This window comes from Aulostomus chinensis, chromosome 23, assembly GCF_037954235.1.
Source record: "Aulostomus chinensis isolate RoL2024-O1b breed Wild chromosome 23, RoL_Achi_v1.0, whole genome shotgun sequence".
Taxonomy (NCBI): domain Eukaryota; kingdom Metazoa; phylum Chordata; class Actinopteri; order Syngnathiformes; family Aulostomidae; genus Aulostomus; species Aulostomus chinensis.
Window position 1 is genome coordinate 16,133,362 of NC_141342.1, and position 27,951 is coordinate 16,161,312.

The following is a 27,951-nucleotide window of genomic DNA, read 5'->3' on the forward strand; positions in this document are numbered from 1 at the left end:
CGCCCGAGCCAGGACTCGAACCCAGAACCTTCTTGCTGTGAGGCCACAGTGCTAACCACTGCACCACCGTGCAGCCCGAAAACTTAGGTTTGTTTCATATAAATATATATATAAATATACATATAAATATATATAAAAAATATATATAAATATATATATATATATTTACACAAACACACACATTTGGTGTTAAAACAAGTTGCAATTTCATTTTCATATGTAAAAAAATGGTACAGAAATGTATTTGCTAAGTGTGAGGAAGAAAACTTTCACAAGAACAGCGGAAGAGGTTAAAACTATTCGTCTTTTATTTGCTAATGTTCTGAAAGCAGTGTACCTTAAAAATATATCTCTATATATCTATATATATATATATATATCAATGACCAACAAAAGGTCAGTGAGTCCACAAGTTTTTCTTTTAACAATGAAAAATTGTAGAAATGCAGGTAATACAGCTTTCGTATTGGTTTACATAACTTACGTATGTACAAAATAACAGTTTGCCATTTCTCACACTGGCTACATTAGATACTTCCTCATCTGTAATTTGTATTTTGTTTTTCTTTTATTTACAAAAATAAAGTTCAAATCTGAATATTCTGTTAATGTTGATATCACAAATAGAGCTCGGTTTGAATGTCTCTTATAAATTGAAATAGTGGGATCGTAAACATAACCTTTGACAGCTAAAAGTACTTCAATGTTGACGGTGGACGTAAAAAAAAAAAATCAATTGAAACAGGCAGCTTGAAACAATTGAACAAATAAAGCATCCTGTTTAAATTAATCCACAAATTTTTCTATATTTCAACAGCCACCCTCAGGGGTCCAAACCCGGCTTGGAGGTCATCTTCGTCTGATCAGAGCAGATGTTTCCTCTTCCAGTTGCTTCGTACAGTCATTATGTTCCCAGACGTCTTGCTCTGGATTGGCGAGCTTGGACTGGTTTACTGGGCAATCTGATGGGCTGTTTGTTGAATTTTTCCATTATTTCTTTGATTCGCGACAGGTTGGTGCGTCCGAGGATGAAATCGCACCTGGTGGCGCCCATCTCGTAGCCCACCTCACACTTCTTACTGACCAGGTTGTAGCCTTCAGCCCTAGCTGATACTCGGTACTCTCCAGGGTTCAGCAGTCGCCAGTAGTCGCCATCGGCAGCTGAAAATACACAAACACATGGCGGGTAAATATGTGGCACTTTTGTGTTTAGCTGACAAATGACTGCAAGGAATGTGCCATGAGTCAGGCTGCAAGTGTTGCACACTGCAGATATCTGGTTTTGGTAGTTTGCCAGTTGGTGGCAGTAGCAGCAAATAACAACTCCGTCATTATTGAGTCGGCTTTAATTACGCAGTACATCATTTCTGCCACTAGGGTTGTCTCAATCTGAGCTAACGAAAGAATTTTCTGAATTGACGATTACCCAAACAGAAACCATCTTCACGTTGTCGTTTTATAGCAACGAAACTGCCCCACCTTATATTTGCTGGCGTTAAATTAGCTTATCAGCAAAATCGATACCATTATCATTATGTATATCAATATATTTAAATTAGACGGGTTCCCTACTCATGCATCTACTGTAGTTCAGGTTGTGTGAGGCAGCCCAGTTCCAGAAATGGGTACTTGTACTTGAACTCTAGTCGCACTAGAGTGACTACAGACAAGTACAGTGACTTCAGACTTGAGACTCGACGCGTCACACTCCACAACAATCTTATTTGTGCTCTGGAGAGGTCTCGCAAGCTGAATCTCGGTTCCTTCTTAATGCGCATGCGTCGTTATCCTTGCGCGATCTGCCCCCTCCCGCCGAATTTTAAACAAACGGCGTGCTTTAACGCGGGGTCGCTACCTACCGGCCCCGGACCGGTATCGGGAATAATATCAATAATAATCACAATACTCGGACGGAGCCGGGACTTTGATCGCGAATACAGCTTTCCCGACACTTGGAGGCTCGTCGTCGTTTAATTTAACGGCTAGCTAGCTAGAGCCCGCTTCCGGAACTCCACCAGGTGATGGATGACGTGCTGCACGTGCGCTGAACAACTTTGGTTCGGAACGCGGAACACGAGCGGCTCCTGCCACACACCGAGGTCGGTTCAGTTTTGAATTCTCTTGTTTTTTTCTGCAGTATTTCAGGTTGTGTTATGCTTTTACTGTACTTCATATACCTTCACATAATATAATTAGAGGATTATCATCATAGTATGCAAGCGTGCATGGCTCATACACTGTAGCAGTGTGTTTTTTCAAGGGAAAAATACAGGTTGTTGACTCAAAAGTAAGTTGTTGTTTTTCTTCATGTTTAATCAGTGTTGCTTCTTGATGAGGGAGGGATGATAATGCAGTACATGCTTTGAGTTGCTTAGGTAGAAAGTAGCTATGTTGTGTTCTGAGCGGGCCGGCAGGAGACGATCACTCGCTTCCATCACTGGAGACTTGAGACTTGACTTGAAACTTTAGCTCAAAGGCCTGAGACCTGAGCTCAAAGACTTGTGAGCATCTCTGCCCAGACCTTTTATCTGTCATCAGAACTCCCAGGGTGTCTGAAATCCTCCACTTATCCACTGCTCGCTGCCTCAGGAGCTCCACGTAAAGGACTAAAGGGGACTCGTGTAAAACGTAAACAACTTTTTAAGATACTGTGAAGCTGAAATATCTCAAATATTGGGGATTAAAAAGATTCATTTAGATAAGTCTATAAAATAAAGAACGCGGTAAACTGCAATAAGGGTTGTGTCCTATAATACCAGGCTGGCACTAATATGTAGTACTGATCAGGGGTCCTTAGATGACGTGAATAGGAAGCTAAAGATGCACAGTTTGAACCTAGTATAGTTTGTAGATTGAACATAAAAAGCAACATTTCAGACACCTCCATTTAAAATAAGCAAACTGGTGATTTATTTTTGTTTGGCTTCCGAGAAAGTACTTTAAAAAAGTCTTCTTTATCCCTGTTGGATTTTCTCAGTCTCTTCCTGTTGAATGCCGCCTCTCTGTGACCTGGAAACTTGAGTGCGCTCACGGTGTATTTTCAGCCTTTGAGTCACTCATAAATCAGCATTGCTTCATTTCCGTCATCCAGACACCCACCTGACACATTTGAAAAGCTGCTGTGACAAATGAAATATGATGGCAGCTCTGTCCTCGCTGTTGATCTACCGTCAGCCCAAATATTAACACCCGGACATTTGCTCGCACATATTTTTAACCTCCGAATGGCAGGACGGGATCAAATTGTTTCCTGAAAATTGTTCAATAGAGATTTTCTAGTGGGATAATGCATTCCCGCTGCATCAAGAGGTTTTATTCATCATCAGAATGGAGCAAATGTCTGTGTTTTGAGGGTTAATACCAAGCACAATTGTCAAAAAAAACAGACGAAAAATCTGCAACTGCAATATATCTTAGAGGAAGCAGTGACTTATACTTTGTTCCAGGAAAAATAATAATAATAATAATAATAATAATACTAATCTACTTTTGGGCACTCGATTTCACGCTCTAAGTACAAATCTACTTCGGCTTTGACGGCTGCAGAAATTGCCTTGAGGATGCAATCGATGGTAAAAGTCAGAGCACAAGATTATGGCTATGACTGAACTGACTGCAGCTCAAGCTGAAATGCTTTAGCTGCTTTTTGTTCATTATTTTTTCTTCTATTTTACGCCGTAAAATGTCTTGACTCACTCCTGAGGAGTATGCGCTGCAGTCGGCAGACAGTCTGCGCTGTGCCGAGGTCGCTCCTGCTCCTTCCATTGCAAAAATAGAAGCTTACTCGCTTTTAAATTGCAGGGACAAAGAGCAAAAATAAACAAAATCCCCCAAACCAGAAGCCGCAGCAGCGTTACCTGTGCGAATATCATGGTTGATTCCCTCCACGGAGATGGTGGCATTGGCGATCGCACGGCCTTGCAGGTCCCTCACGATGCCTTTGATCCCGCGATGCACCTGGATGTGGAAAGCACGACCCACACAATCATATGACAACATGCCTGTCCTTCAACATCAACTGCATCATTTATGTTTTATACTGATAATAAGATATCTAGGGAGCACCTGAATACACCGTTAATTTAGGATTAGGCTGATTAGAAATAAAGCCCATATTTTAGTCTGTTTCCATTTGAGTTTGAGCTACAAATATTTAAAAAGGGTATGAAATTTATTGAAAGATTTTATTTTTAAATATCAATATTGACAGAACAGCTGTTTAGCAGCTGGTAGCTACGGATACAGCACTTCCAAGTAATTAGTCGGAAAAGTAAGGGTTTAAATAGAAGCTGCTTCTAAAATAACCTCCAAATGTTCTAAAAAGCCTGTGTTCCGTGGCTCTTTTGTGCGTGTGCGTAAATTTCCTTGTGTGAGTTGCGGGGGCTGTTTCGCTACTGTACCTGCTCCATGAAGACGAGGAGAGACTCTCGATTGTTCTCCCACTCCTCAGGCAGTTCGCTCTCATGAGGGAATTTGTCACAACCCACGTACATCGACAACTCAAAGCAGTTGGTGTGCAAGTAACTGAAATCATTCATACCTGCCAAGACAGACAAACATATCTGAAGGCAAGCATCCATGGCAGGTTAGCATTTTGTGAGCTGGGATTCAGGGTAAAATTGAAACTTCAGACTCTCTGATGCCTTTTTTTCTCTCCCCTTATTTGTTTGACTTCTTACATGATGCTTCAAGCTAAATGCAAGACGATTAGAAACAGCCGAAAGGATTCAACCCTGAATATGCAGATGTGTTCATGGGGGCTAAACAAAGCTACAGCTCAAAGGCTCAATGCTGAACAGCATAGAAATCCTGCATAAGACAGCGTTAGCATCAGCAGGAAAGAACACCCAGGCAGCAACGGACACTCACTGCCAGCTGCTGTATGCCAGGACGCCCCGTTGATGGTGCCGTCCTCCTTGGCAAAATCCTCTGTGTGACAAACCCTTCGGTTGGCGTCAGTCATCAGGCGGTGGGTGGAGGCGTAGGAGAAAGCTAGCCAGCGGAAGACGTGGTCATCTGGGGTAGGGGTCTGTTCCCTCGTCACCCCGTGGGAACGCGTTTTGTCGTATGGGAAGGTCACCACCAGCTCCCCTCCCTGGAGGTTACCACCCAGCACAAAGGGTATCTTCTCCATCCATGCTATCAGAGCCCGCGTCTCCAAGGCAACCTAGCGGGGACATGGAGTAGGGAGTATAATGTGATTCATGCAATCATCTCGGCACTGATTGCTAAATTAACCCTCCCTCGTGCCAAAAAGAATTTCACTGCAGTCTGCTTTCAAGAGGGACTGATATAGATGTGAAAAGGCTATTTCACATACCCTCTTGATGCGAACTAGTTACACTAAATTACTACTTCAACTAGTATCCAGAGCATGTATTTTCACACCACGAGGAATTAGATCCAATTTCCCCTGCTGTTTGGGCTCCTATAATTAAGCCAGCCCTATCTCGGAGCACTGGTCGGGCCGAGCAGTCAGCGAGGCGAGCGAGGACACGTTTCACAGCTTCCTGAGCAGAGATGGGCATCCCAGCTCTGCAGCTGCGGCAGCTATTCTGGGGGGGTTTGTGTGACTCACCCATGGCGACATGGTGACGACAAAACACCTGTGAGGGTGCAGCTTTTTTTAGACTGCTGGGTATATTTTAGCTCTCAGCTTCACTGTCGCAAATAGCAACCACAAGTTCACATCTCCGAAAATAGACAGTGCTGACCACGTGTTGTTGTTTTTTTTTAAACGCTATTCAAGACACAGATGGGCTTAACTGTGCGATTTGTTAAAGTGGAGGCGTGATAAGACAAAGACTCATTGAAGCTGTCACACCGACATTAAAAGTGAATGCAGTGAAAATTATGGAGATGAATGTTGTACTTCCATGAGTCTAACTCTGGAAAAGATCATTCTTATATTTAGAAAGCACTTTACAAAACAAGACAGATAAAATTGAGCAAGACAACATTTTATTTCCTCTCTCAGACAACACAAGTTAAGTTTTGCATTATTGCGAGAGAAATTAGTCATATAAATCATATCTTCTGTTGACACGACATAGTTAACTAATTGACCCATTGTCTCAAGAAAAGCGTTCCTGTGGTTTCTTGAGATGTCATCACTCGAAAAGGAGACAGAATGAACTTGTGATCATGAAGTAATGGCAAACATGACTGTTCTCAGCCTCCATCTCAAGTAACTCGACAAGAGAAATCAAGACTAACAACAAGAAATAACAGCTATACTCGCAAAGCTGAAATAAATAAGTGGAAAGCAGTGAATTTCCAAGTCCTCAAGTCAACTTCTGCGAAGGATCGGAGCAAAATCTTGGAACAATATTATGTGCATGCTAGAAGATCATGAAACATTTGACTCACCGATGCGTTTTTGGCCTGGTACCACTCTGGGATGGCTACATGGTGGTTGAACGTTTTGCGTGGGATCCACTTCTTGACCTCAGCTTCCCACAGTATGGTGTTTAGATCAGGGAAGTTATGATGGATGTCTATTCCATTTTTGCTCCACCGCCCCAGAGACCAGCCGCTGAGCTCTGAACCCTGGGTTAAAAAAAGGAGGAAATTACTGATGGTAATTCAGTGGGAATGAGAGTACTGCAACTATTAGGGCTGTAGCAAAACACTAATCTTGCGATATGATACACGATATTTGGCTCACGATATATGTATTACGATATTCAGCTCACGATACAATTTGATACACTTACATCCTTTTCTGAAAGATTTTAAAGGGACAAAGTGATTTTGGTGATATCTTGTGAGTGTTCCATTGACTTGGACTGAATTAATTGAACTGAAAGCATCAATTACACAATATATGGCTGTGACTGGCAGCTTGCAAATGCTGGACAAAGTGAATCAAAGATGTGGTGAGAAAATGACTTTCATTTATTGAAACTGAGGGCAAATTGTAGCTTTCAAGCTTTTGAAAAGTAAAGTGAGCAATGGAGAGTTAAAGTGCAGCCAGTGGCCTTCTTTGGTAGCTTTTTTTAGCTTGATACTGAACATGAAGTAGCTACTAGCCAGTCTAGCCTCCAGGTTAACTAAAAATAAACCATGGCAGCCAATAATTCAATTCACAGGTGACTATAGGATAGCGGGGCTTCATCGCCATGCGTCTTAGGCCGGTGTTTTCCACCACCGAATAAGGTCTCAAATCCTGACAAATAAAGTAGGCAATGGACTCCGGAATTTTCTGCGACCTCGGTGAAGAAGATGTTGCTAACTTGTGGCAACCACCGCCGTCACTGTCCAGCGTGGTTTGTTTCGGGTCGCCCCGCAGCTTCTTTGGCTCGGTCTCAGTTAGCATTTCCTTGTCTGGGTGATGACGTTTTAGGTGGGCTTGCAGGTTGGTGGTATTTCCAGAGTACTTGACGTTTGTGTGACAGTTTGCAAACCGCCGTACTTCTGCCTCAATCCTCGCTTTCCTTTTTGTTTTTGAACCCAAAATGCCCCCACACATCTGCGTTTAAGCATGCAGGCGCTGGATTTATACTCGCCGCCATTCTCTTGAATCTCTCAGCTCTCACCGCATGAGAAAGGCGTCGGCGTCTGGGTAACTAGAAATGCTCTACAGCGACGCTAGCGGCTGGCAGACCGAATCGCTCTTCCTGCAAAGTGCGGACATGGGGAATTTGAACGGGTCTTAATGTATCGATACTCGTGGCTTAAAAAACTATACTCTCTGGGGAAACAAGATATCGATGTATATCGCAGAATCAATAAAGTTGCTCAGCCCTAGCAACTTTAGTTGTATGAAGTTGACTAAAGCCCTATAACATGTTTCTGGAGACTTAAGTGGTTCTATAACCTTTTTTTTTTTTATAAGGGATTGTACCTGAACCCATGTTATGTTAATGCTGTATTGAATTTCAATGAAGGAATGCTAACACTTTCCATCTGCTGCCATTTGTGGTGCTTAGCTAACTGGTAGCCGTTGTGGGTTTCAGCTGTATTGCACACACGGAGGAGAGAAGGGTATTTATTTTCTTGTCTGGCTTCGCTGAACATGGCAAATAAGTGTACTTTCCAAAAATATAATGTCCTCTTAAGCAAATCTGTGTCAAGATTAAAGTTCAGTCATTCGCTCATCAGGTTTAGTCAATCAAACAATCATTCCTATGAATCATTGAGCAAACCAGAGTTGTAGGAAGTGATTCAGTGGCCTTGATCCAGGCTAGTAACTTGATTTAGTATAAATATCAAACACACGCTGTACTTGAATGAGTGCATGTGCTACAGAGAATGTGATTATATACTTATTATTGAGGAGCAGAAGTGTCTGCCACCCATTTACAGGCCTCGCACAATTGAATAAGCCTGTCGTCATCAACTGCTTGCGATTCCCAGTGTATTAGTTTTTCGGGAGTCCCATTACAAGCTTGCATGAAACTGTGTTACACTTCGTTAACCTACACATCATGGCACCAAATTACATGATGTCATTGGCTGCACAGATGCCAGGCACAATCATGTTTGGGTTTTTGATCTTTACTCGTCTTTCTTCTTCTCCCCTCTCTCTCTCTCTCTCTCTCTCTCTCTCTCTCCTTTTCTATTGGCTTCATTAACCCTGGGCCTTTAATCTGGCAGGCAGATGTAAGATGTTCGATGTCACCAGATGTAACCGATGACGTGTTCCAGTCCTGTTTCGTTGCAGAGAAGTCTAAGTGTGCATTTTAGGTATTCTGTCACGCCAATTTTCCAGCATGCGGCTGCATCACATGTGTTGTTGTCAGGAGAAGGTACACCTGTCAGGCACGTATGATGCTATTTTCACCATAGACCAGCTTGTGTGATATGAGGTCACTAATGGCAATCTTGCAGACCTACCGCTTCAAAGGCTTTCTCGTACCCATCAGGGTTGACAGATGGCAAGAGATGAATCCTGGTTTCCTCCACCAGGTGACGTATCCGCTTGTTGCCGGACAGATACTCCTGACACATAAACTGCATCAGCAGGAGGAGCAGCTCACGACCCAGAACCTCGTTACCATGGGAACCTGCTGTGTACCGGAACTCTGGTTCACCTGATTAACGGGTTCAAATGAAAGGGGAGCAATTAGGGAAATGTAGAGGGAGAGCAAACGATGAAACATGCAAACACTGTGTGTCTACTCACCGACTTCATGTTCTCCTGGGTTATCAGAGATCTCTATGGCGTACAGTTTGAGGCCGCTTTGGCTTTTTCCAATATTATAGATCCGAGTAACGTTGGGGCACATTTCATTAACCACCTTCATCAGCTGTGGAGGGAAGATAATGGAGCACTCTGATAAATATAATTCTGGTGTTTGTCCGGCACACTGTCATTTTGGGGGGGGGGGGTTCCAAATGAGACCGTCTCGAGAGATGGACCATTGCAATGTGGCAGAAACTTGTTTTTTCATGTTTTGAACTCTTAACATCACAATAGTATTTGACAGCTGTCGTTATTAGTGAAGTGACAGATAATTCTTTTTTTCCAGATTGGAGTGACTATCTCGTTCACTCCTCCATAAGATGGATAAATATTAAATACGTTTTTTCGTTTTAAATATACTTGCAATACCTACCTACCATTTTTCACCTTCAAAATGAAATACAACTTCACCCCCCAAAAAAGGGGAATTTGCATTTCAAGCACTTAGTCGTGTCTTGATCTCATCAGGACGTTTGTCTTTTTTCCCCCAGCTTGCATGACTTCTTGGTGACTCCAGAATTTAGAATAAAAAAACACTCTCTTAGCTTGCAGCTAATGGAGACTGACTAGCAACTGCAAAAACTGTCCAAATATGTCAGTTTGCAAACTCAGAATCTCATCATCCAGTATAATCCAGGTCTTCTCTAACCTGTTAAATACTCAGTAATCCACAAGCACTTTGATTTCAGATGAATCAAAGTAGAACGCTACATGAACCGGCGTGGTGTAGTATTCAACTTGGGATGTGCTGGGAGATACATTTGGAGGGGAAAAAATGTCAATTCAGGACACCTAATTGAAAGAAAGTTAAAGCATTTTGGATAAAATACTGTTTTGAATTCATATTTATCACTGAGAAAGAGTTAACTTTTGAGGGTTTTGCCTCTGAAAAAACAAAACAAAACCCTTTTTAAGATAGTTGGCACTTGTGGCCTCAAATAGTACAAAATATCCCAATGTTTTTTGAATATTTCACTACCAATTTCACCATTACTGTGTTGTAGAGCTCCTTTAATAACACTCGGCTAGTGAGGGGGCCTGCATGAGAAGCAGTCAAGGTAATTAGGAAGACAGGCCTGTAGAGGAGCTGATTAAAATAGCAACGATTATTTAGGATATGAGCGGAGACACACGGAGGGAAGAGTAGCAGGACAGAAAAAAAAAGAGAGACTAAAACATGATGTAATGTAAAGCAGCAGCATCAGTTTCAGTAATGTGTGTTTACTTGTTCTCCCTGCTGCTGCAGCAGTCATTAACCCGTCAGGAGTGATGACGTTTTAATTAAGTCTGGGTTGAATCCTCTCATTAAGTAAATCATTACACAAACATGAACGTAACATAAAACAACATAAAAACAAAGCAGCATTCAGGGTTGGATATTCTTTCAATTTAATAAGTGTTCCCTTGATAGACGTACTTGGATTATATTTACCAGGATCAACATCCTACTCATTCTGCCACATCATTGCCTCTCAGAGGTTTCTTATTCTAATGGAATTAACAAAAATAAGGGCTAAATTGAGCATTTATCGGTTTTATGCAGACTACAAAGACACTGTTTAGCAAGAATAAACCAGGATAACGGCAAGATAATGTGCCTGTAATCTTCCTCTCTTACATATGTAGAAAATGTTCCACCCACTTAAGTCTCTAAACATACTCCCAAAGCTGCTATATATCAGTTGAGGCCTTTGAAAAGGACAGTCTTTTAGTGCCACAAGAGGTATTTTTGAAGCCTTCTCGAGGGGAATGTTCATTATTTGAGAAGTCATAATGGGCTATTTTCACTTTGAGGTTGTGCCGCTGCATTCTGTTACCCGCTGTGGCCTAGGCAGCGTCGGTACCTGCACCAAGAAAGAAATGTCAAGGGTGAAAAGGCTTTAGAAGCTGAGTTTTAAAAATAGTCCTTTCTTTGTGACAGCCTTCTGAGGCTGGACACTTGGTGTGTGACACACATTAGCCTCAATGGTTGGGGGGGCAGTCCGTTTTGATATTCCTGGAGTAGCATTTCAAGCTGCCACGCCAAAAACAAGGCAGTTGTTGTACAAAGAGCCAGGTGGCCCCTGAATGAATTGGAAAAAGTCTTGTAACAGCAGTTTGGGACACCTGTAGGCAACTGTTTCGCACAGGGTTGCTGCTACGTTACAGAAGATTATGATTCAAGGCACTTGTACCTTCACAAGCACTCGGTCACAGTGCGCACAGTGACAAATACAGCTGTCCTCCTCAGTACAAACACACCACTGTTCATGACAAGCTTATGAATAAGTAATGACACAAGCGAGGGCGCGCTCTCTGCATTTTCATGTGGCTGGCAGCGCTCTGTTCACTTGTTGCACACTTTGTTCTTGTAAAGGGCACAGCTTGTCTTGTATAAGCAGTTTCTCAAGATGTTTTATTGCTCCGGTCTCTTTGCTAAATGAGGGCTGGTCAAGACTCACCTGCCTCATTTCTTTGTAGCTGTGATGTCTGAAGTCCAGGTTGTCTGATGTAATGACTTCATTGCGTCTGTGGTAATAATTATTTGGATCTATGGGGGAAATCAGAGAACATGCATATTAATATCCCGACCATAAATGTGGAGCAATTCCCCTCTTTCTTTGAAATCAAAGGGAGTTCGCCTACAGAACAGATATGAAGTTCTTTCTCTCTAGTCGTCGCTAACACAGTGGACATTTTTACTGCTTATAGCCTGTTTTAGTTTAGTATGTTAGCATGATAACATTTACATTATGGCCAAAATACAGAGGCTCTGTCCATGGTGTGAGTCTAGCGACGGCCATTACAACCAGTAATCAGTGTTAGCTATGGCAGCACCACGGTAAAAATCCAGTTCTGTGCTTGTGTCTTTGAATAGAACCTGCTACGCTTTGGGAGGATTTGGGGGAGCTAAATGCAATCAGATCAAATCAAGGCTCCAGCCCCCCCGTGACCCTTAAGCGCATGGATGGATGGATGGATGGATGGATGGATGGATAGATGGATGGAGATTAGATCAGTTCAGGTCAAGTCATTCATCCTTATTGTTTCAACAAAGTGAAATATTTGAAACCCCTTACCTGGCATAGGGCAGCCAAGGATTTCCACTCTCATACAGATACTGCCGCTGTGAAACCAGGACAGAGGGTTGACTCGAATGTATCTGGCGACCACAGGGGTTGGGAAAATGTTCCGGACTGGGATCTCCTTTTCCCTGTTGGCACCGAAGATCTACTGAGGCATTAAACAAAATGGTGAATTAACAGTCGAGAACAGGATGTAGAGTTGAGTTTGCTAGGTCATTGTTATTCACGAGTGTGTTTAAGGGGAAATGCTGACAGAAAAACAGAAGTCTGATTCCTTCATGCTTAAGTTTGAGGTTACATTAATTTTTTGACATTTTGGCTTCATCCTCAACATGCTAAACAAAGCAACAATGAAACCAAAACAACTTCCTTCCTCTCCTTTCATTTTCATCCTTTATCTTGTTCGTCTTCTGTGCAAAACGCAACCCCCCACCCCCCCCCCCCCCCACCCCGGAAAAAAAAAACCCAACATATCAGTGGAGGTAAATATTGTAGTTTTTATGGCTTTAAAATTGGGGCACTAGTAGAACATCATTAATCTTTGACAACTGTGAGATTGCTCTTCATTTCTACACCCACGCTTTGGCACTTGGGAGTTCCTCTCTGCACCTTTTGGCATTTTGAAAGTCGAAGTGCACGTTGGCATTTGTTACACAAGGGGGGGCGAGTGGGTGAGAGGGAGGCTTACTGATGGGGCATTATCTCCCATGGTGATGACATCTCCAGCTTAGGTGATGCCAGCTAAGGGAGCGCACAATTACCATCGAAATTTAATGAGCAGAGATGTGGAAACACGAGGGGGAAATGATGAAATTTTCCTCAAAATGATCATTTGATATCATTCCCCAAAACTTAGAGCTTGCGCCGGCTGCTGTAGTTTGTGTTTTGCCATTTGTTTTCTCTCTTTAGTTTGCATCAGGTGTTTAAGGGGAAAGCGGCTCTGATGCGATATTCCTCGCTCGTGGATCATCAGTATTTACTATTGCCTCTCAACTCATTAAGCGTGGAAATTAGCAAAGATCTAAATCTTCCTTTGTAATTACTCCTGCACAAGAATTCATTTTGGCGCCTGACATTCAGGGACGCACACCAAGAAGGGGAAAAAAAAGAGAAAAGATAAAGGAGCCGGGCCTTCCTTTTGATTGTAATAAAACACTTTGCACTTTGTGCATATTCATAGTGGGTTACTCACCAAGTCTTCGGAGCCATTCTTCAGTGTTATCCATGTGTGACTGTCGTTGCTCACCATGACCTTGTACGAAGTTACCCAATCACTCCTGTTCACATAATGAGAAAATAAAAGCAAGTGAGGAAGTAAAGAAAGGAAAGTCAGTCATCATGGCAGGTTGAATTCAATGCAAATGAAGCTCCTTAGCAGAGAAGTGCAATACACACATGGGTGAAAGGCCAATTAGGAATAGAGAAATAAGAGAGCAGATCAGATCATTTCAATCAGGAGTGTCACTTGAGCATTTTTTTTTTTTTTTTTTTTTTTATTACTGGCACTTTTGGAATGTGAGCGAAAGTGAAATTTGTCATGCAGATGGTTTTCATTTCTGTTGGGCTCTGTTTTTAAGTCTATATTCTGGGAAATGTGAGCAGACTTGCCTTTTTGTTGAACTGAATTAATTCATCCAAGTCAGTGAGGATTAATGTGGAATGCCAACATTTTACCATCTTTAACTTAAGCCATTTAACGGCATTAGGAGAATTGCCTTACTAAAATAATCAGGTTTAAGGTGCTTTAAGTATTTAAAGCATTTAAAAAAATGCCAATAGGAAGGGAAAAATGAACACTCTTGACTTGATGTCAACTATGCAGAGATAAAGAGCTCTCCTGGTTCTTGGAGGTGACATTTAAAATAATATTAGAGCTGCTTTTGATAATTATGATCTGAGAGACTGGTGGAAGCTTCCAGAGGATCCAAGGAGCAAAAAATTGTGGTAATACCTCCATAATTTTGCAGTTAAGGCATTTAGACTCACCATATTTCTTATTATCATAGTATTTTAGCAATATTTCCTTCTTTTCTATTATGATAATTTAAAACGCTTATCAAACTATATAGTTGTGCCTTATTTAATCATTTTAATTGTTTATATTTTAGCAAATTTCCCAACTAAATGTTATGGTGGAGGTTTTTAGTAGCTGATAACTGATTTACAGAAAAAAATAGGTATTCACATGTGATGTATTTATGGGAAAAGAAGCTAAAGACAGAGCAGTTTATGTCATTCTGTAAAAGCGGGTCACTGATGTCCAATCACGCCAGTGTCTCCTGATAAAGACGTCACCGCTGAGCTGGTCAAGCTTGCTAAGAATTCCCAGTTCTGCTAATTAAAGCTCTGCTGTGGACAGAAGCCTCGGTGCTAGCGCCACAGACAGCTACATGCCCGACAGAGCTAATTGCTGAGAAATTCTGTCTCAGGCAGAGGTGTCTTCAACACCCTTAGATTGCAGTCGCCGTGAAGGGAAATTACAAACATTGTCTGATAAAGTATCTCCCCGCGCTACACGGCAGTCTCAAGTCTGTGCCGCCCTTTCCAATTAAGTACAAAGGCCAAAAGTTGTCAAATAATATTACAGAGCAAAGAGTAGTGTGGGTTGTAAGGAAAGATGTGAACAGCAGCAGTCATCGCTTTTCTTCCGTGAACAGAGGACGAGTACAATTCATATGGTTTATATCACTTTTATCAAGTTATTGTTATCAGACGTAACTTTTTCTTTAAAAATACTGAGTAGTACATCAGAAAATTAACAGATCCTTCATTTAGTTCATGATATCGCTGCTTTATGTTGATTTTCTTTTTAGATGATTATTTCTGACCAGCTATAGCTGAAAAGAGAATCCATCTTTAGCAGAGTGAGTGTGAAAAGAATGGATTTCTCAGGCTCGTGTGTGTGTGTGTGTGTGTGGTTTTGTGCGTCAGAAAAGGTGATGTTCTGTAGCCTATGACCATTTCTTTACAGTTCTTAAAGAAACATACCAACTTTTTAGGAAATATGCTTATTTGCCATCCTCCACAATGCCTGACAAGGAGATGGGTACCCTTCTCTCCTGCGTGTGGGCACTAGAAATGCACAGAGATCGGCTCATGGCTAGTTAGCTTTGCACAATGAATTGTAGTGGATGAGAAGTGTTAGCGTAAGAGATACACTGGTTGCATTTTTTTGGCCTCTTCTAACTTAAAAAAAAAAAAAAAATTTGCGTCAAGTTAAATTTATTTGTAGAGCGGCAAATAACAACAAAAGTTATCTCATGACACTTTATAAGTAGAGCAGATTTTTGAGCCACACTCTGAATTAATTTACACTCAACAATTCCCCACGAGCAAGCAGATGTGGTGACTTTTAACAGAAAGAAAGAGATTAATAAAGTAAAGAGACAGGTACAGATAAGAAAAGAGACAGGGACAGAGAGAGGGAAAGTAGGTAGAGAATGACAGACAGACGGGGGGATGTGAACAAGATGGAAGGAGAAAGACAAGCTAAGGAAAGACGGAGGGAAACCAGTTGAATGCAGCTGCCAGTGAAGGATACAAGAGGCTGCAGGCTAGTCCTCAACCCTGAGGTCGTCAGCCACTTTCCCTTTGTTAGCTTCTTCAGTAGTGTGATGGACTCTCAACTGTCTGATTAGGTTTTTGTTGACTGTGGCTCCCCCATGGAATGTGTTGGCCTTGCGTGTTTTAGAAATTGAGAGCTTGGTGCATTGCTAGTTAGCATACCTCTGTCAAAGGTCATCAGTTGCACTTTTCTCCAGCTAATCACAGCTGACAGTAAGAGAGAGGAGGATGGTTATTTCTAGAAAAACAGATATCCTGAACCATTTATTGATTTTTGACTGTGGCATGCTAATATGCCCATCCACTACCATTCATTATGCTAAGCTAACTAGCTGGTCTGTGTGGGTCTCAGGCCCCCTAATGCACACACTTTGAGGGGAAAAGTATGACTCATCTTGTCTGTCTCTGGGAACGAAGGCAAATAAGTGTACGTCCCCCAAATTTTGGTACGTTCCTTTTATTTCCGTTAATAGAACTACAATAGTGGCACAGTGGGCAAAGGGAAGCAATGGTCATGGTTAGGAGTGACTTATTCTACATTTGAAGAAACACATTATTAAAACATGAACGCATCTTACTATAAAAACAAACTCACAGTGCTATTAACCCTATTTTGATCAGTATCATTGTTTTAAGTTTTCATAGCTGTGAAAAAAGAAGTACCACCTCAAACGGTAAAAGGAGTAACTCCAAAGCGAGAGGATCGGAAAAACCTTGTGAGAAGGGTAAAGGTTCAGCAGCAGGCGGATGAGAAGGTTGTTTGTTTGCATTTGTTCGGTCAAATTTTCCAGTTGGCTTTAGAGGAAAATTCAAGAGTCATTTAAGGTTTTTGGAAGGATTTATTGCTGTAGTCTTCCTCCAGGTTTTGAGAAGCCTCAAGAGACTTGTGCCATATGTGATTACAGTTTGGCTATTTATTTACTGTGTTTGAGTTTTTATTACCCATGGTAGCAGCATCTCTCTCTCTCTCTCTCTCTCTCTCTCTCTCTCTCTCTCTGTCTCTCTCTCTGTCTCTCTCTCTGTCTCTCTTACTGTCTAAATACTGTCTCTCTTTTACTGACTAAATTGAGTCCATTTACCATTTACTGTCATCCATCCACCATTTTGGTAAGGACCAAGAGAACTCCAGCAACAATTTGAGTGACTGTCCGTCTGACTTTTTTTTTGTTTGTTTTAGCAATTTACATTCATCCCTGCAATTACCTTTCAAATTTAGCATTAAATTCCCCCCCCCCCCCCCCCCCCCCGTGATCTGCAGCCCTTCGTGCATGTGTACTCACGACCAGAGGGAGCTCCTGCCTTGTGTGATGACCCCCGTGAACTTTGTCAACCTCCTGGCATCCACTTCGAACCACTGCAGCGGGTCATCTCTCCCGGCACACCACGCCCCGTCATAGAGGTCATCTTCATAAAGGCCAGCCTGCGGGTCACAAACAGCCATGTGGTGGGCCACTGACTGACATGCACTCTTTATCCAAGGTAACCTGTGGCGACAGTTTGTGCTTCTTTTTCTTTCTCCTAAATCTAGATGTTTTTAGATACATGGATGATGACCGTAGAGTCCAAAACACGGGGAAGGGGAGCCAAAAGTCTTAGCTGTCAGTCGCATCTTCCCGTGTTTGAGACAGAAAAGAAAGAAAAAGAATATCCTCACATTCCTGCATGTCTCGAATGATACTCATAGAAATTTCTTCCAGAAGTGTTCAGCTACCAAATTCCAAATGCTGTTGAATGATGAGCTAAGTCTGCATGAGCGATTCCTTTCTGTGACAATCCAGATCCAGCTACAGACCCATAGTCTTCTTTAATTTGGAATACTTTCTTGAAAAAAACAAAACAAAAAACTGGCAGATGTACCGCTTTATTGGCAGCAACTGCGTGTATTTAGATGCAGGTTACGATAGAGTTGTGAAATTTCTTAGGTTTCTCTGTGGGGATAACAAATGTGGAGCATATGTGCTCTCTTTCACCACAGCGTTTGGAGGTACTGTTCATGATATCATGCCATAAGTTGCTACATCTGCCGTACAGGACGATATATATATATGAAATATGTACCATATATATGCGCACCAGGTTTGACACGTCTGTTTTTACATTCATCTTCTGAAGCAGGAAAGAACCTGTGTGCTGACCTTAAATCTTGAGTTTCAGGTGTGTATGTACAGTACAAGCTTGATTAATGACCTTAAAACTTTGTTTGAGGAAACTTTTATTGCCCACAAGACCTTTCAAGGAAACTTCTCCAGCGTTTTGCGTATTCATAGAAGCTGCGCATTCCAGTAAGTGAGATAGGAGTCATTTTAACAAGGTTTTGTTTTTCAAACCTGAGTGGTGTTATACACATGCACATCTATTGCGTACATTTATTTTGTGGTAAACATCAGCCTGCAAATAAATTTCATTGTAGCTGTATTATCATCAGGGCACCCATTTAGATTTCGATCGTTTTAATGTAGGTGTAAAATGAAGCGTTTTTAAGATGTCTGGATGCTTGTCACTTCAAACAGTTCCTCTCAGTATGCAAAAAAACAACAACAATGTTACAGAGCTGAAATTCATCCCAGTACAGTTGGTGTCTGGAATCTAAAAAAAAGGGGGGGGGGGGGGGGGGAGCGGTGATGATTTGCGTAAATAAACCGTTATTGGCCACTGGCCCAGTTCCACATCTGCCTCCTATAGTTTCTCCTGATTTACAGATATTTGTTCTCCACGCCGCGATGCTATCTTTGTCCCCCTGTGATGTCTGACAGGCACTCATACACACTCCAAACAAATCTTACGTTGGCTTCCTCGATGTCTGTTGTCGATGAGACTCGTGTGTGTTTCATTAATTGTGGAATCGGATTCAGAGCAGTGCAGTGTGCAGGAGACGAGGCTCGCTGCAGACTAGTCAAATCCCCTCAAAGCACAGCATGCACTAACAGGAAATACCTTTTCTCCCAGATGTCAATCCTTGTTATTTTGCTTCAGATACCCACTGATTTGATGGCAACCCCATTACCGTTTCTTTTGCTGAAACACACTGATAACCCCACACATATTACAGAATAAAAGCCTGTTATCACAGCCGACATCTTTGCAAGGAGCTTAAATATGAACTGAAACCAATCCTGAAATTAAAAGATATTATCTCACTTTCATATTACTTTTGAATCACTGCTGTGTGGAAGAATGAATGAATGAATGACAGATGAGATTGCAATGTGAGGGTCCTTTCAAGTTTTTCTGATAAGTTGTCACATTCCAGTCTTACCTGAATGTTAAGACGACCTCTGTGCGCACCGAGGCCATAGCGTTTGGTAGTTGAAGCATGAAGCTGGAAATCATCAATCTTCAGTGTCTCCAGCCCCATGGGAGGGCAATCTGGGTGGAAAAAAAAAAAAAGAATGACACCCAGGTTTTTTGATGTGGTATCATGATGTTAGCGGTGCGTTGCTTTCTTCACAGTAAAGCCTGTGATTCAGAGACCAGGCAGTTGACTCAACAGTAATGAGCCATTAGACTGAGACAGGAGAGCAACTGCATCAAAATAACTACTTTTTCCTCTACTAAAAAACGATGAGTCCACATGGGAGAAAAAAAAATCTGAAATGATTTAAACACCATGATGAATACGCGAATGTCAAATCTAGTTTCATGGTTGATTAATGCCTGGCAGGTCAGACGTCTCGACAGAGAGAAAGCGCACATATCCTGACCTCTCCTACAGTTTTCTTTTTCTAATTTGAAGCTACGCACCGGTCACGGACATCTACCTGCACCCTGAATGCATGATTAAATTGTCAAAGTGACTTTAGCAATATCAGGATTCTAAAAAGGAAGAAATATACAAATCGCGGCAGCTACGACTCTGTCAAACACACTTAAAGTTGTACAAGATTAAATGATGCTGTTGTGACAGTGTGAGACTGTTGTTTTGTCAACAATACAAAACGTGTATAAAAAAAACAAAGTTTTGTGATTCTTCAAGGCTTTTTGCATGAAATCCATTCGGATTCCCAAAACCATCCATGAGGTCATGATGTTGGTGCCAATGTGCCATAATGTTTTGCAGAAATATCACCATGCAAAATATATTTATCCGAACATTAAAGACTTTTTTTTTTTTTAGCTTTGTAGCTTGAAGCATGATAGCAAGTGCAAAAGGTCAAGATGTATTTAAAAAAAAATGCTTCCAGTTTAAACAAGTTGTCCCACATTTATCTTCAAGTGGGCTGAAGTGATTTGCATTTTTTATTTCGACGTTGAAAGGAACACGTCGACGTTTTCAGGAAACAGCTATGCTTCGCAGCCCATCCTTTACCATTAGCATTATGTTAAGCTAACTAGCAGCTAACTAGTCTCTGTGGGTGTCATCTCCCTCACAGAAGAGAGAAAGGGTATCTGTGTCTGGCTCAGGGGAAGAAGACAAATGTGCTAATTGCTTCAAAAAAAGAAAAAAAGACAGGTTCCTTTTAAAGTTTCTTATTCCGTCTGATACATCACGTTCTCTCCCGCAAATCATGAATTTGACCGGGGATTTAGAACAGAATTTCAGTGGATGATACTCTCGGCCCAAACTAAAAGATTCGGCAAACCCTACGATGCCCCATAATTCATCTCTTTAGCAGTCAAATCCCTGTATTAATAACTTTAGCAGGCCAGTTCTTCTGTAGCACTCTCTGATTTGCCAAGCGTGAGACTCTACAAGGCATTTTTTGCGTTTATTTTGGAAAAATACAGCTTTAAAAAAGGAGAGGCTGCACATCACTGAAGAATGTTTTCATTTAGTGCTGGAGAGAGTTGGAGGTTCTTTGGGAGCAAATGCCTGCTTTAAGTGATTGCAGAACCTGAGATCACTAAATAGAAGTCTTTGTGGGAGATGGGCTCTTTTTATTTTTATTTATTTTACTGTATATCACCAAGCGGGGGTTGAGTAGGAAAAAGGTTGAGGTGTGAATTCCCTGCTGGCCAGTGACAGTTTGGGTCTGATACAGCTGTATGCAAACTTCCTGGATCACATTAATGGAACCAAAAACAAACAAAAAAAACACCAGCCGCAAGTGTGTTTGCGGCATATGCTGCGCATGTCGTTGTCATCCAGCCAGGTCGGTCTTCACAAATGAGTGAGAAAGGATTTATGAACTCTGAACTTTGACTGGATATGTAGAGTGAATATGACTCTGTGTCAAGTTAGTGTTGCAGCCCGATGACGCCTCGAACACATGAATCACATGCTTTTACAGAGAAGCCAAATTACAAAAAAAAAAAAAAGACCAGATCTTTTCTGTTTGTTGCATAAAGCAAACAGGACTAAATGAATTCCTGCAGTAGAACCGAAGTATAACGTTTGATTAGCAAGCTAGAGGCTACAAGGCTAATTGGGGTATTCAATAAAACACAGGTGCCGCTCCACTCTTGACCCTTTTATTCCCATATGCAAAATCCTCTCTGGACTCATCCACAGGCTCTCTGAATGGAACCATCACAACATATTAGGGACAGACGGAGCTTGAAGCAGCACCGAAGGATCAAGGTTAGCTGGACAAAAAACAAAGGAAACAAAACAGACTTTAATGTGTGGCTGCCACGTTGCACAGCCCTAAATCATGATCACCATCTGGGTACAATCCTCTATTAAACCCCTCTCAGAAAGTACACTTTCATTTTATTATCTGAAAATAAAATTCAAGTGTATTTTCCCAAGTGAATTCACGTCAGTGTTCTTGTATGTAAATGTACTAAAGTCCATTTGAAGTGTAGAAGAAAGTATTTATTTTGCTAACAATACCTGTAGGTTATTCTGGTGCTTCTCTCTTAATCTTTTAGTTCAGAAAAGTATCAGGACCTTTTTGTTTTAGTGCTTGTGAATCAAAAAAAATTTTGTTCTCTTTTTTCCGTCTTCAAAAGTTTACAAGAAAAATTGACCGACCCCGCCGGAGGTTTAAAAAAAAAAAAAAAAAAAATCCGCATCACCCTTCAGCTGCACATCAAACAAAGCAGAGCCTCTTTACTGTCATCAGTCTTTCACAAAATAGCATTTTAACAACCTCAGCTTGACCGTGTGCACATGTGAGAAACGGTGATATCAGAGTAGAAACATCCTGTTGAAACAGCCGCTGGATTAAATTTCAAAAATCTCCTCTAAGAACCTTAATGCATTCCTTGTTGTTGTGGTCTGGGGCTCCGTTTGGGTTGATAATTCTACTTTTGAGCCAAGTAATTTTTTGTTGGGGGGGGGGGGGGGGTAATGTAGCTGGGTGGAATTCTACGTTTGAGGGTTGAGGAGTAATGGTGCTGCACATGACGGCACAAGCGGCCAGGAAATGAAATACGGGGCTCTTCATTTCTCGGTTTTGCAACTCCTTGTCTCCTCTCTTCTGTCCTCAGAGAGAGAGGGAGAGATCCTTTCAGTCCTGTTGATATGTAATTGAGGGGTGGCACATAGCTGGGAAGTTGAGTTTCTGTCCTGTTATTCATATCAGGTTTGTATCACATTATTGGCTGTATATTAATCCAAACCAATATTATCATGATTAAGATAAAGTCGAGCAATTATTCTGTGTGTGTCACAATAAAGTGTTGCGCTTCTGATTACCATTGCACCATGGTTTTCATTTAGAATGTGGTGAACGACACAAGAATGATGCTTCTGCAATCCTGCAATAAGCAAAAAAAAAAAAAAAAAAAAATCACGAATAGACGTTCTGGTTTTTTCCTCCAGACCTCTCAGCCCCAAATGAAACAATAGGATTTTAACAGCCAGGACTTGACAGTTTAATGAAATTTTTTTTTACCAAAAATGGACATTTAGAGGCTCTCACTCTTCAGTTGGATCACAACTTTTCCCCTTTTAAGAGTTCAGCATGTTTACAATACAGAGAAATATTAGAACTTTGTTAAAAAGAAAAAGTGTTATGATTCGGCACATCACCCAACCCAAGCGCTTGCTATCGATTGTTAAAAAGTCAGTTGGATTATTTTGTAAAGAAATGGTATGAATATGAATCAATAAATAAAATAGTAGAATGAGATTTTTATCCAGCATTTCTGCACGGGTACCATCACTGCATCCTGAGCTTTAACACCAGCCCACGGGGAGGAGGAGGAGGAGGAGGAGGATGATGGTTAACGGAAATACAAACAAGTCGCATTGTTTTGTCACTGCAGTAGCAGACTGACGACGTCTGGCCTGTAATGGCACGACGACACGGAGGGACATCTGGCTCCATGCCTCACACTAATGCGTAGCCAGGAGTTCATTTTTTCTTGTGCTTGCTTTTAATTAACTCCACCAAGAAGGAAATATAATCACACGCGTTGGTCTGTCTGTCTGTCTGTCTGTCTTTTGGCAGGATAATTAAAAAAACTGGAAGCATTTTCAAGGAAATTTGGTCCGACGATGAATTAGGTTAAACATTGATAAGATTCAAGTGAGACATTCGACATAAAAGACCGGCCTCTTTGATTTCTCGTTGCAATGTTTCACAGTTATTGGTTCTTCTGGAATTACATCTGTGAAGGTGATTCGGGCAGGAGTTGGAGGAGATAATTGTCCAAATCTGACCAATGATGTCTTTGAGATCTGAGTATTAAATACTTGATGTTATCAGGAAGTCACACTGAGATCAGGAGCTCATTGGCAAGTGACAGCTGAGCACAGAATCAATCTGAATACAACAAGGAAATGATAAATACCTTAAAAAAGGAAATAATTGAATAAATGGACATTTAAGTAGTTGCAGTCAGCTAAAACAGTCACACCTGAAATCAGTAAGATTCTTGATCAGATATTTTTTATTGACCCATCGGTATCGGTTCATCCAGCTCTAATTTGCTCTGTGAGCTATTCTCGTAGGAAGGTGCTCCAGCGCAGAGCCTGGAGAAGTTGTTTGTTGCTCACAAAGAGCTCGCGTCTAATCCTGATTTAATAGCCGACCTGCAGGGATCCCGCGGCAGCACAGATGATAAAGGAGTCTCCAAGTTGCGAGGTGCCGTGCACATTTATGCATTTTGCACAGCAGCGGTAGACCAATGCATCTGCAGTTCATGCCATCGTCCTCTGAACGCCTGCAGGTAAAGCGCGCTGCACTTTGTATGTGCAGTAAAAGACTTAGTCATGAGCAGTGGCGTCCGTGCGTCAGGCATTAGAGTTCTGCTTCTCTTCTAACAATGTCAAGCTAGTTCATGAAGGTGAACAACATCCATGACTGAACAGTTAAGCTGGCGAAGACTTGATTGGGTGGCCTTAATAAATCAGCTGCTACCTGGAGAGACTGAAAAAAACATGCAGAAGACAGACTTTTGTTCAGTCGCAGTTCCAGCGATGATGAACATGATTTCAGGCGTCTAAACCTTCCAGATTTGTGAATATGTGGCCCTCTTAGTGCCAGACATGTCAGCATGGATTTTCCAGAATTCAAGGATATCCAACTTTCTGCTCCCATTCTCCCCTTTTTTTTCTTTCTTTTTCTTTTCTTTTCTTTTTTTGGTCCGTCTCAGTAGGGTCCTTTATTGCCTCAAGATAAACACATAAATTCACAGTTTAGCCAAAACCCTATCAACACTGTCAGAGCAGTGGAAAGTTTCAGGTTTCAAAGCCGTGTAGTTTGTCTTGATTCATACCTTCAGTGGTGCGTGTTGAATCTGTTATCTGACATGACAGTAAGGCTACTGGAGCATCTTGGCTTTTGCAAATCTACTGTGATCCAGTAGAACCCCCACCCCACCCTACCCAAGAAAAAAGAAGAATGTTTCATAGTCAAAGAGGACATCAGTGCATTGACTCCACTTCTGAGAGCATCGGCTTAATGCTGCCAAACTTTTCCTCTCAGGGAAAATATTGTCTTGAAAAACTCTTCCGCTTACCAATCATTTCTCATGTCTGAGCGAATTTGTTTCTTTCTTCCCATCCCACTCTAGCGGCTCCCCTGGAAAACCATCATGATCGTCACCGAGTTTCTTCAGCTCCTCACTCACCCGCTTTTGTCGAGCCATATAGCCGGTGTCCTTCCGAGATGCCATTTGGGGTCTTCAGGGTGGCCTTCTTATTGTTCTTCTCAGCTTTTTTGGTGGCTGGTTTCTCTAGAGAAGCACATCAAATTAAATTATGGAAGTTGTGTTTTTTTTTTTTTGGTTGTTTTTTTTTTGGATAGGAATGTTGAAAGATTTCATCAACATCAAGAAGGAAAAGAAATAAACAACTTGGCTGAATCAAGAGACAGTCTGGACAGAAACCTTTTGAACCATTTTGCTCATTTTTAGATTTAGATAAACATGTGAGAGTCTTTAATACAGTGATAACATGCATGTGATAACTGGCCCTCAACACATGGGGGGGGGGGGTCGCATTCCAGGGTCTGAGGATGGGAGTGAGGCGAGTTACTGTCAGGTCAGGATAGGAACCACGTGATAACAATTCGTCCCACATCTGAAAGTGGTTATGCTCGTCTCATTCTGGGGACAGGTTCAATCCTCCCACTGCTTCCAGCTGGTTCAGCGTAATGGATCCAGACAGAGACAGAGATACGAGGATTTAGATGTTAGTGAGTGCCGGCGGTGATTATGTCAAGTGGGTCAAGAGAGATGTAGAAATATCACAGTAGCAGTACAAATACTTTATTTCAGAACAATTTGCGCAATTATAAAATTGGCGAATTGCCTGGGTTGAGTAACTGCTAATAGTCTTAAACTCACCAAAAAAACCTTCCACTTTGTGGCTCGGTCACAGTAGCGCTGAGAGGTTGGTTTTGGCTCAAAGCTTAGTGCTTTTGTAATACTGATAAGTAAATAAGATGTGGATTATACCAGATGATGCTCTTGGGAGTTTATAAACAGATGATTTTGAGCAGTTTTGTTGTAGCAGCTGCTGTTAGCCGTGAGTTGCCATTAGCTTCAAGCTAAATGTACGTGCTTTTGCTGGAGTCGCAAAGATGTAATGCAGGAAGGAAAAAAATAACATATTTGTAAGCTGGAGACGCTTATTTGCAAGTATTTGAAAGACCAAAAAAAAAAACCCAACCTTGTTGGGTGGTGTCGCTTTAAGTAAACTGAAGGGCAGAAATGCCTGGAAGTCTTTGAAAAAAACATTTCCACAAATGTGGATCTTTGTTTTCTTCTCTCTTTTAGATACGTTTACCCCATTTAACTGACAAAACACATTTATAGTCTCAGAAATGTGTGTTGGAATGATCCTGATCCAGCGATTACAGTATTAGAATGAAAAGATGGAACTTCAGTGTTGATAATGTTGAATGCATTCTTTTATCAAAATCACAATCTGCACCACAACTGATATTGATACTTTATTGATCGCACAAGGAAAATTAATGACGTGGAATGAAATCTTGATAATCCTCCGAAAAAGAGGATAGAAAATTCCCTATTTTCACACTTCATTAGTGTATATGAGGTAAAAGGCGTAATGCTTTCCCGAAAGTATCGCCAAAATGCAAATACAAGCACGAATCAACTGCAATTCTCTATTTTCAATAACTAAAATGCTACAAATAGTTTTTTTTTCCCTGTATAATGGAAGTAAAACAGCTCAAACTCATCCAAAGGGTCACTTTTGAAGTATAATATTCTCCTCCCCTCCCACCTGCAGCAGGTATCCCTGCTTCGACATGTGAATTCTGAATGCCTGAAACATGAGGTCACCATACACATACACACACACACACACACACACACACACACACACACACACACAGCTGCTCTAAATTATCTGCCACGGACCAAAAAAAAAAACAAAAAACCTCACGCCGCCGCTGTCTACCAATCACCTGGTGGGATTTGAAACATGCCTACTGAGCCGTACGTCTCCTACAGACTGTCATTGGTCTGCAGCACTCTGCCTCTGTGTTAGAGAAAACGTGGAGCTCACATGTGTTTCAAATGCAGCCCTGACTTCTACCACTCGTGAGGTCGTTCTTAATCTTGCTGTAGTGAAGACTCCGCGCTGAAACGCCGCTCTGATCGATGGGTTTAGAGGGAGGAGGAGGTCATTGTTGTTGTTATTTAATGTCTGCACTTCCATCACCATGCAAATTAAATTCAGCTGCACCTCTCAAAGTCCTAGAGGACACCACGGTTGAGTCTGAAACCTTAAGTCACATGACCAGACATTGAGAAAAAGCTACTACTTTCTGCCAAATTCTAAAGAAAGCTTGTATGCAGAAGCACAAACTCTATTTTAAATAAAATAAAATTACAAACAAAAAATCAGTCTTTTTATGTTTTCCCTCTGCTCTTGCTTTTCTATACCATGCAAAATAAATCAAAACTTGCCTCCGAAAGCTGGATGACAAGTCATCACTGTCATCTAGTGGTAACAGTGATTCCTAAAGTTACTGCAAAAACTGTCCCTGCATTTGCATTGCAACCTCACAAACCTCTCAAATCAGCTGAATTTTTATCTCTGACATCATTTTGTAGATGATTTATGGTGCACAGATGAAGATGGCAGTGGTTTTTTTTACCTGATTTGGCATCAGCGGTAGCTTTATTCGCCTGCCTGTCTGCTTTTTCCTTGGGCACTTTCTTGGCAGGGTATTGGCTTGGGTGCTCATGTCTGTCAGGTATCGAGGCCCCGGGCTTCTCCACCATTTGGACCTGGTTGTATTGTTGTCTTGTCAGCAGCTCCTGCATATAATAATCCTCATCCTCACTGGGAGAGCCATGGCTGAAGTTTGCAAGCCCCACGAGGAGACCGAGCAGAGCCAGAGGGGTGAAGAGGCTGAAGCGCTGTCTTGTCATGACCCCGTGGATTATGTCCAGCTGAGAGTCCCGATAGTGTCTCCAGAGGAGCCTGCTGCTGCTGCCAGGCTGTGTCCCATCAACTGCTCCCTTTTCCCTTCCCTTCCCACTCCAATACGGAGAGTTCACAAAGTTCTCAGAGCGCTCCAAGTCACTGACGAAAGCAGCGGAGCCAGAGGGTCCATGGACGCCTCAGCCTGGGAAAAATGCAGTGAGGGAGGGAGAGCAGGAGGAGATGAGGGAGCCAAGAGGGACGAGACAGACAAGAGCTTCTTGCAATTAGATGCTGGCAGGTGACTCAGAAAAGAAAGCTTTGCGCTTTTCTCTCTGAAGTTAAATCAATCCAGACTGCTGACACACCGCACACTCATTTTATTAGTGTGGGTAGATGTGAAA

At 41.7% G+C, this 27,951-nt stretch overlaps 1 protein-coding gene and 1 long non-coding RNA gene across 2 annotated transcripts; one reads left to right on the forward strand and one right to left on the reverse strand.

Annotated features, from left to right (window-relative positions):
• Nucleotides 1–298: 298 nt before the first annotated feature.
• cpxm2 (carboxypeptidase X (M14 family), member 2) lies at nt 299–27,772 on the reverse strand. The gene is made up of 14 exons (XM_086194451.1): nt 27,279–27,772; nt 24,778–24,882; nt 19,073–19,182; nt 17,097–17,236; nt 13,445–13,529; nt 12,247–12,397; nt 11,629–11,717; nt 9,128–9,251; nt 8,839–9,035; nt 6,370–6,549; nt 4,870–5,167; nt 4,401–4,540; nt 3,858–3,957; nt 299–1,161 (listed from the first exon to the last, which is right to left on the reverse strand). The coding sequence occupies exons 1-14, from the start codon at nt 27,553–27,555 to the stop codon at nt 905–907; spliced, it is 2,253 nt and encodes a 750-aa protein (XP_086050577.1). The 5' UTR covers nt 27,556–27,772; the 3' UTR covers nt 299–904.
• On the forward strand, nt 1,779–25,110 carry LOC147239791 (uncharacterized). Its single transcript, XR_015111408.1, has 3 exons — nt 1,779–2,099; nt 17,075–17,295; nt 24,721–25,110. It is a non-coding gene; the product is annotated as an uncharacterized LOC147239791 (long non-coding RNA).
• Nucleotides 27,773–27,951: the final 179 nt, after the last annotated feature.

Coding starts and splice junctions, on each gene's coding strand:
- cpxm2 (XM_086194451.1), bottom strand. CDS start 27,555: ATGACAAGACAGCGCTTCAGCCTCTTCACCCCTCTGGCTCTGCTCGGT. Junction 9,036..9,127: donor CCCAGGAGAACATGAAGTCG/GTGAGTAGACAC, acceptor CCCGTTAATCAG/GTGAACCAGAGTTCCGGTAC. Junction 5,168..6,369: donor ACCAGGCCAAAAACGCATCG/GTGAGTCAAATG, acceptor TGTCCCCGCTAG/GTTGCCTTGGAGACGCGGGC.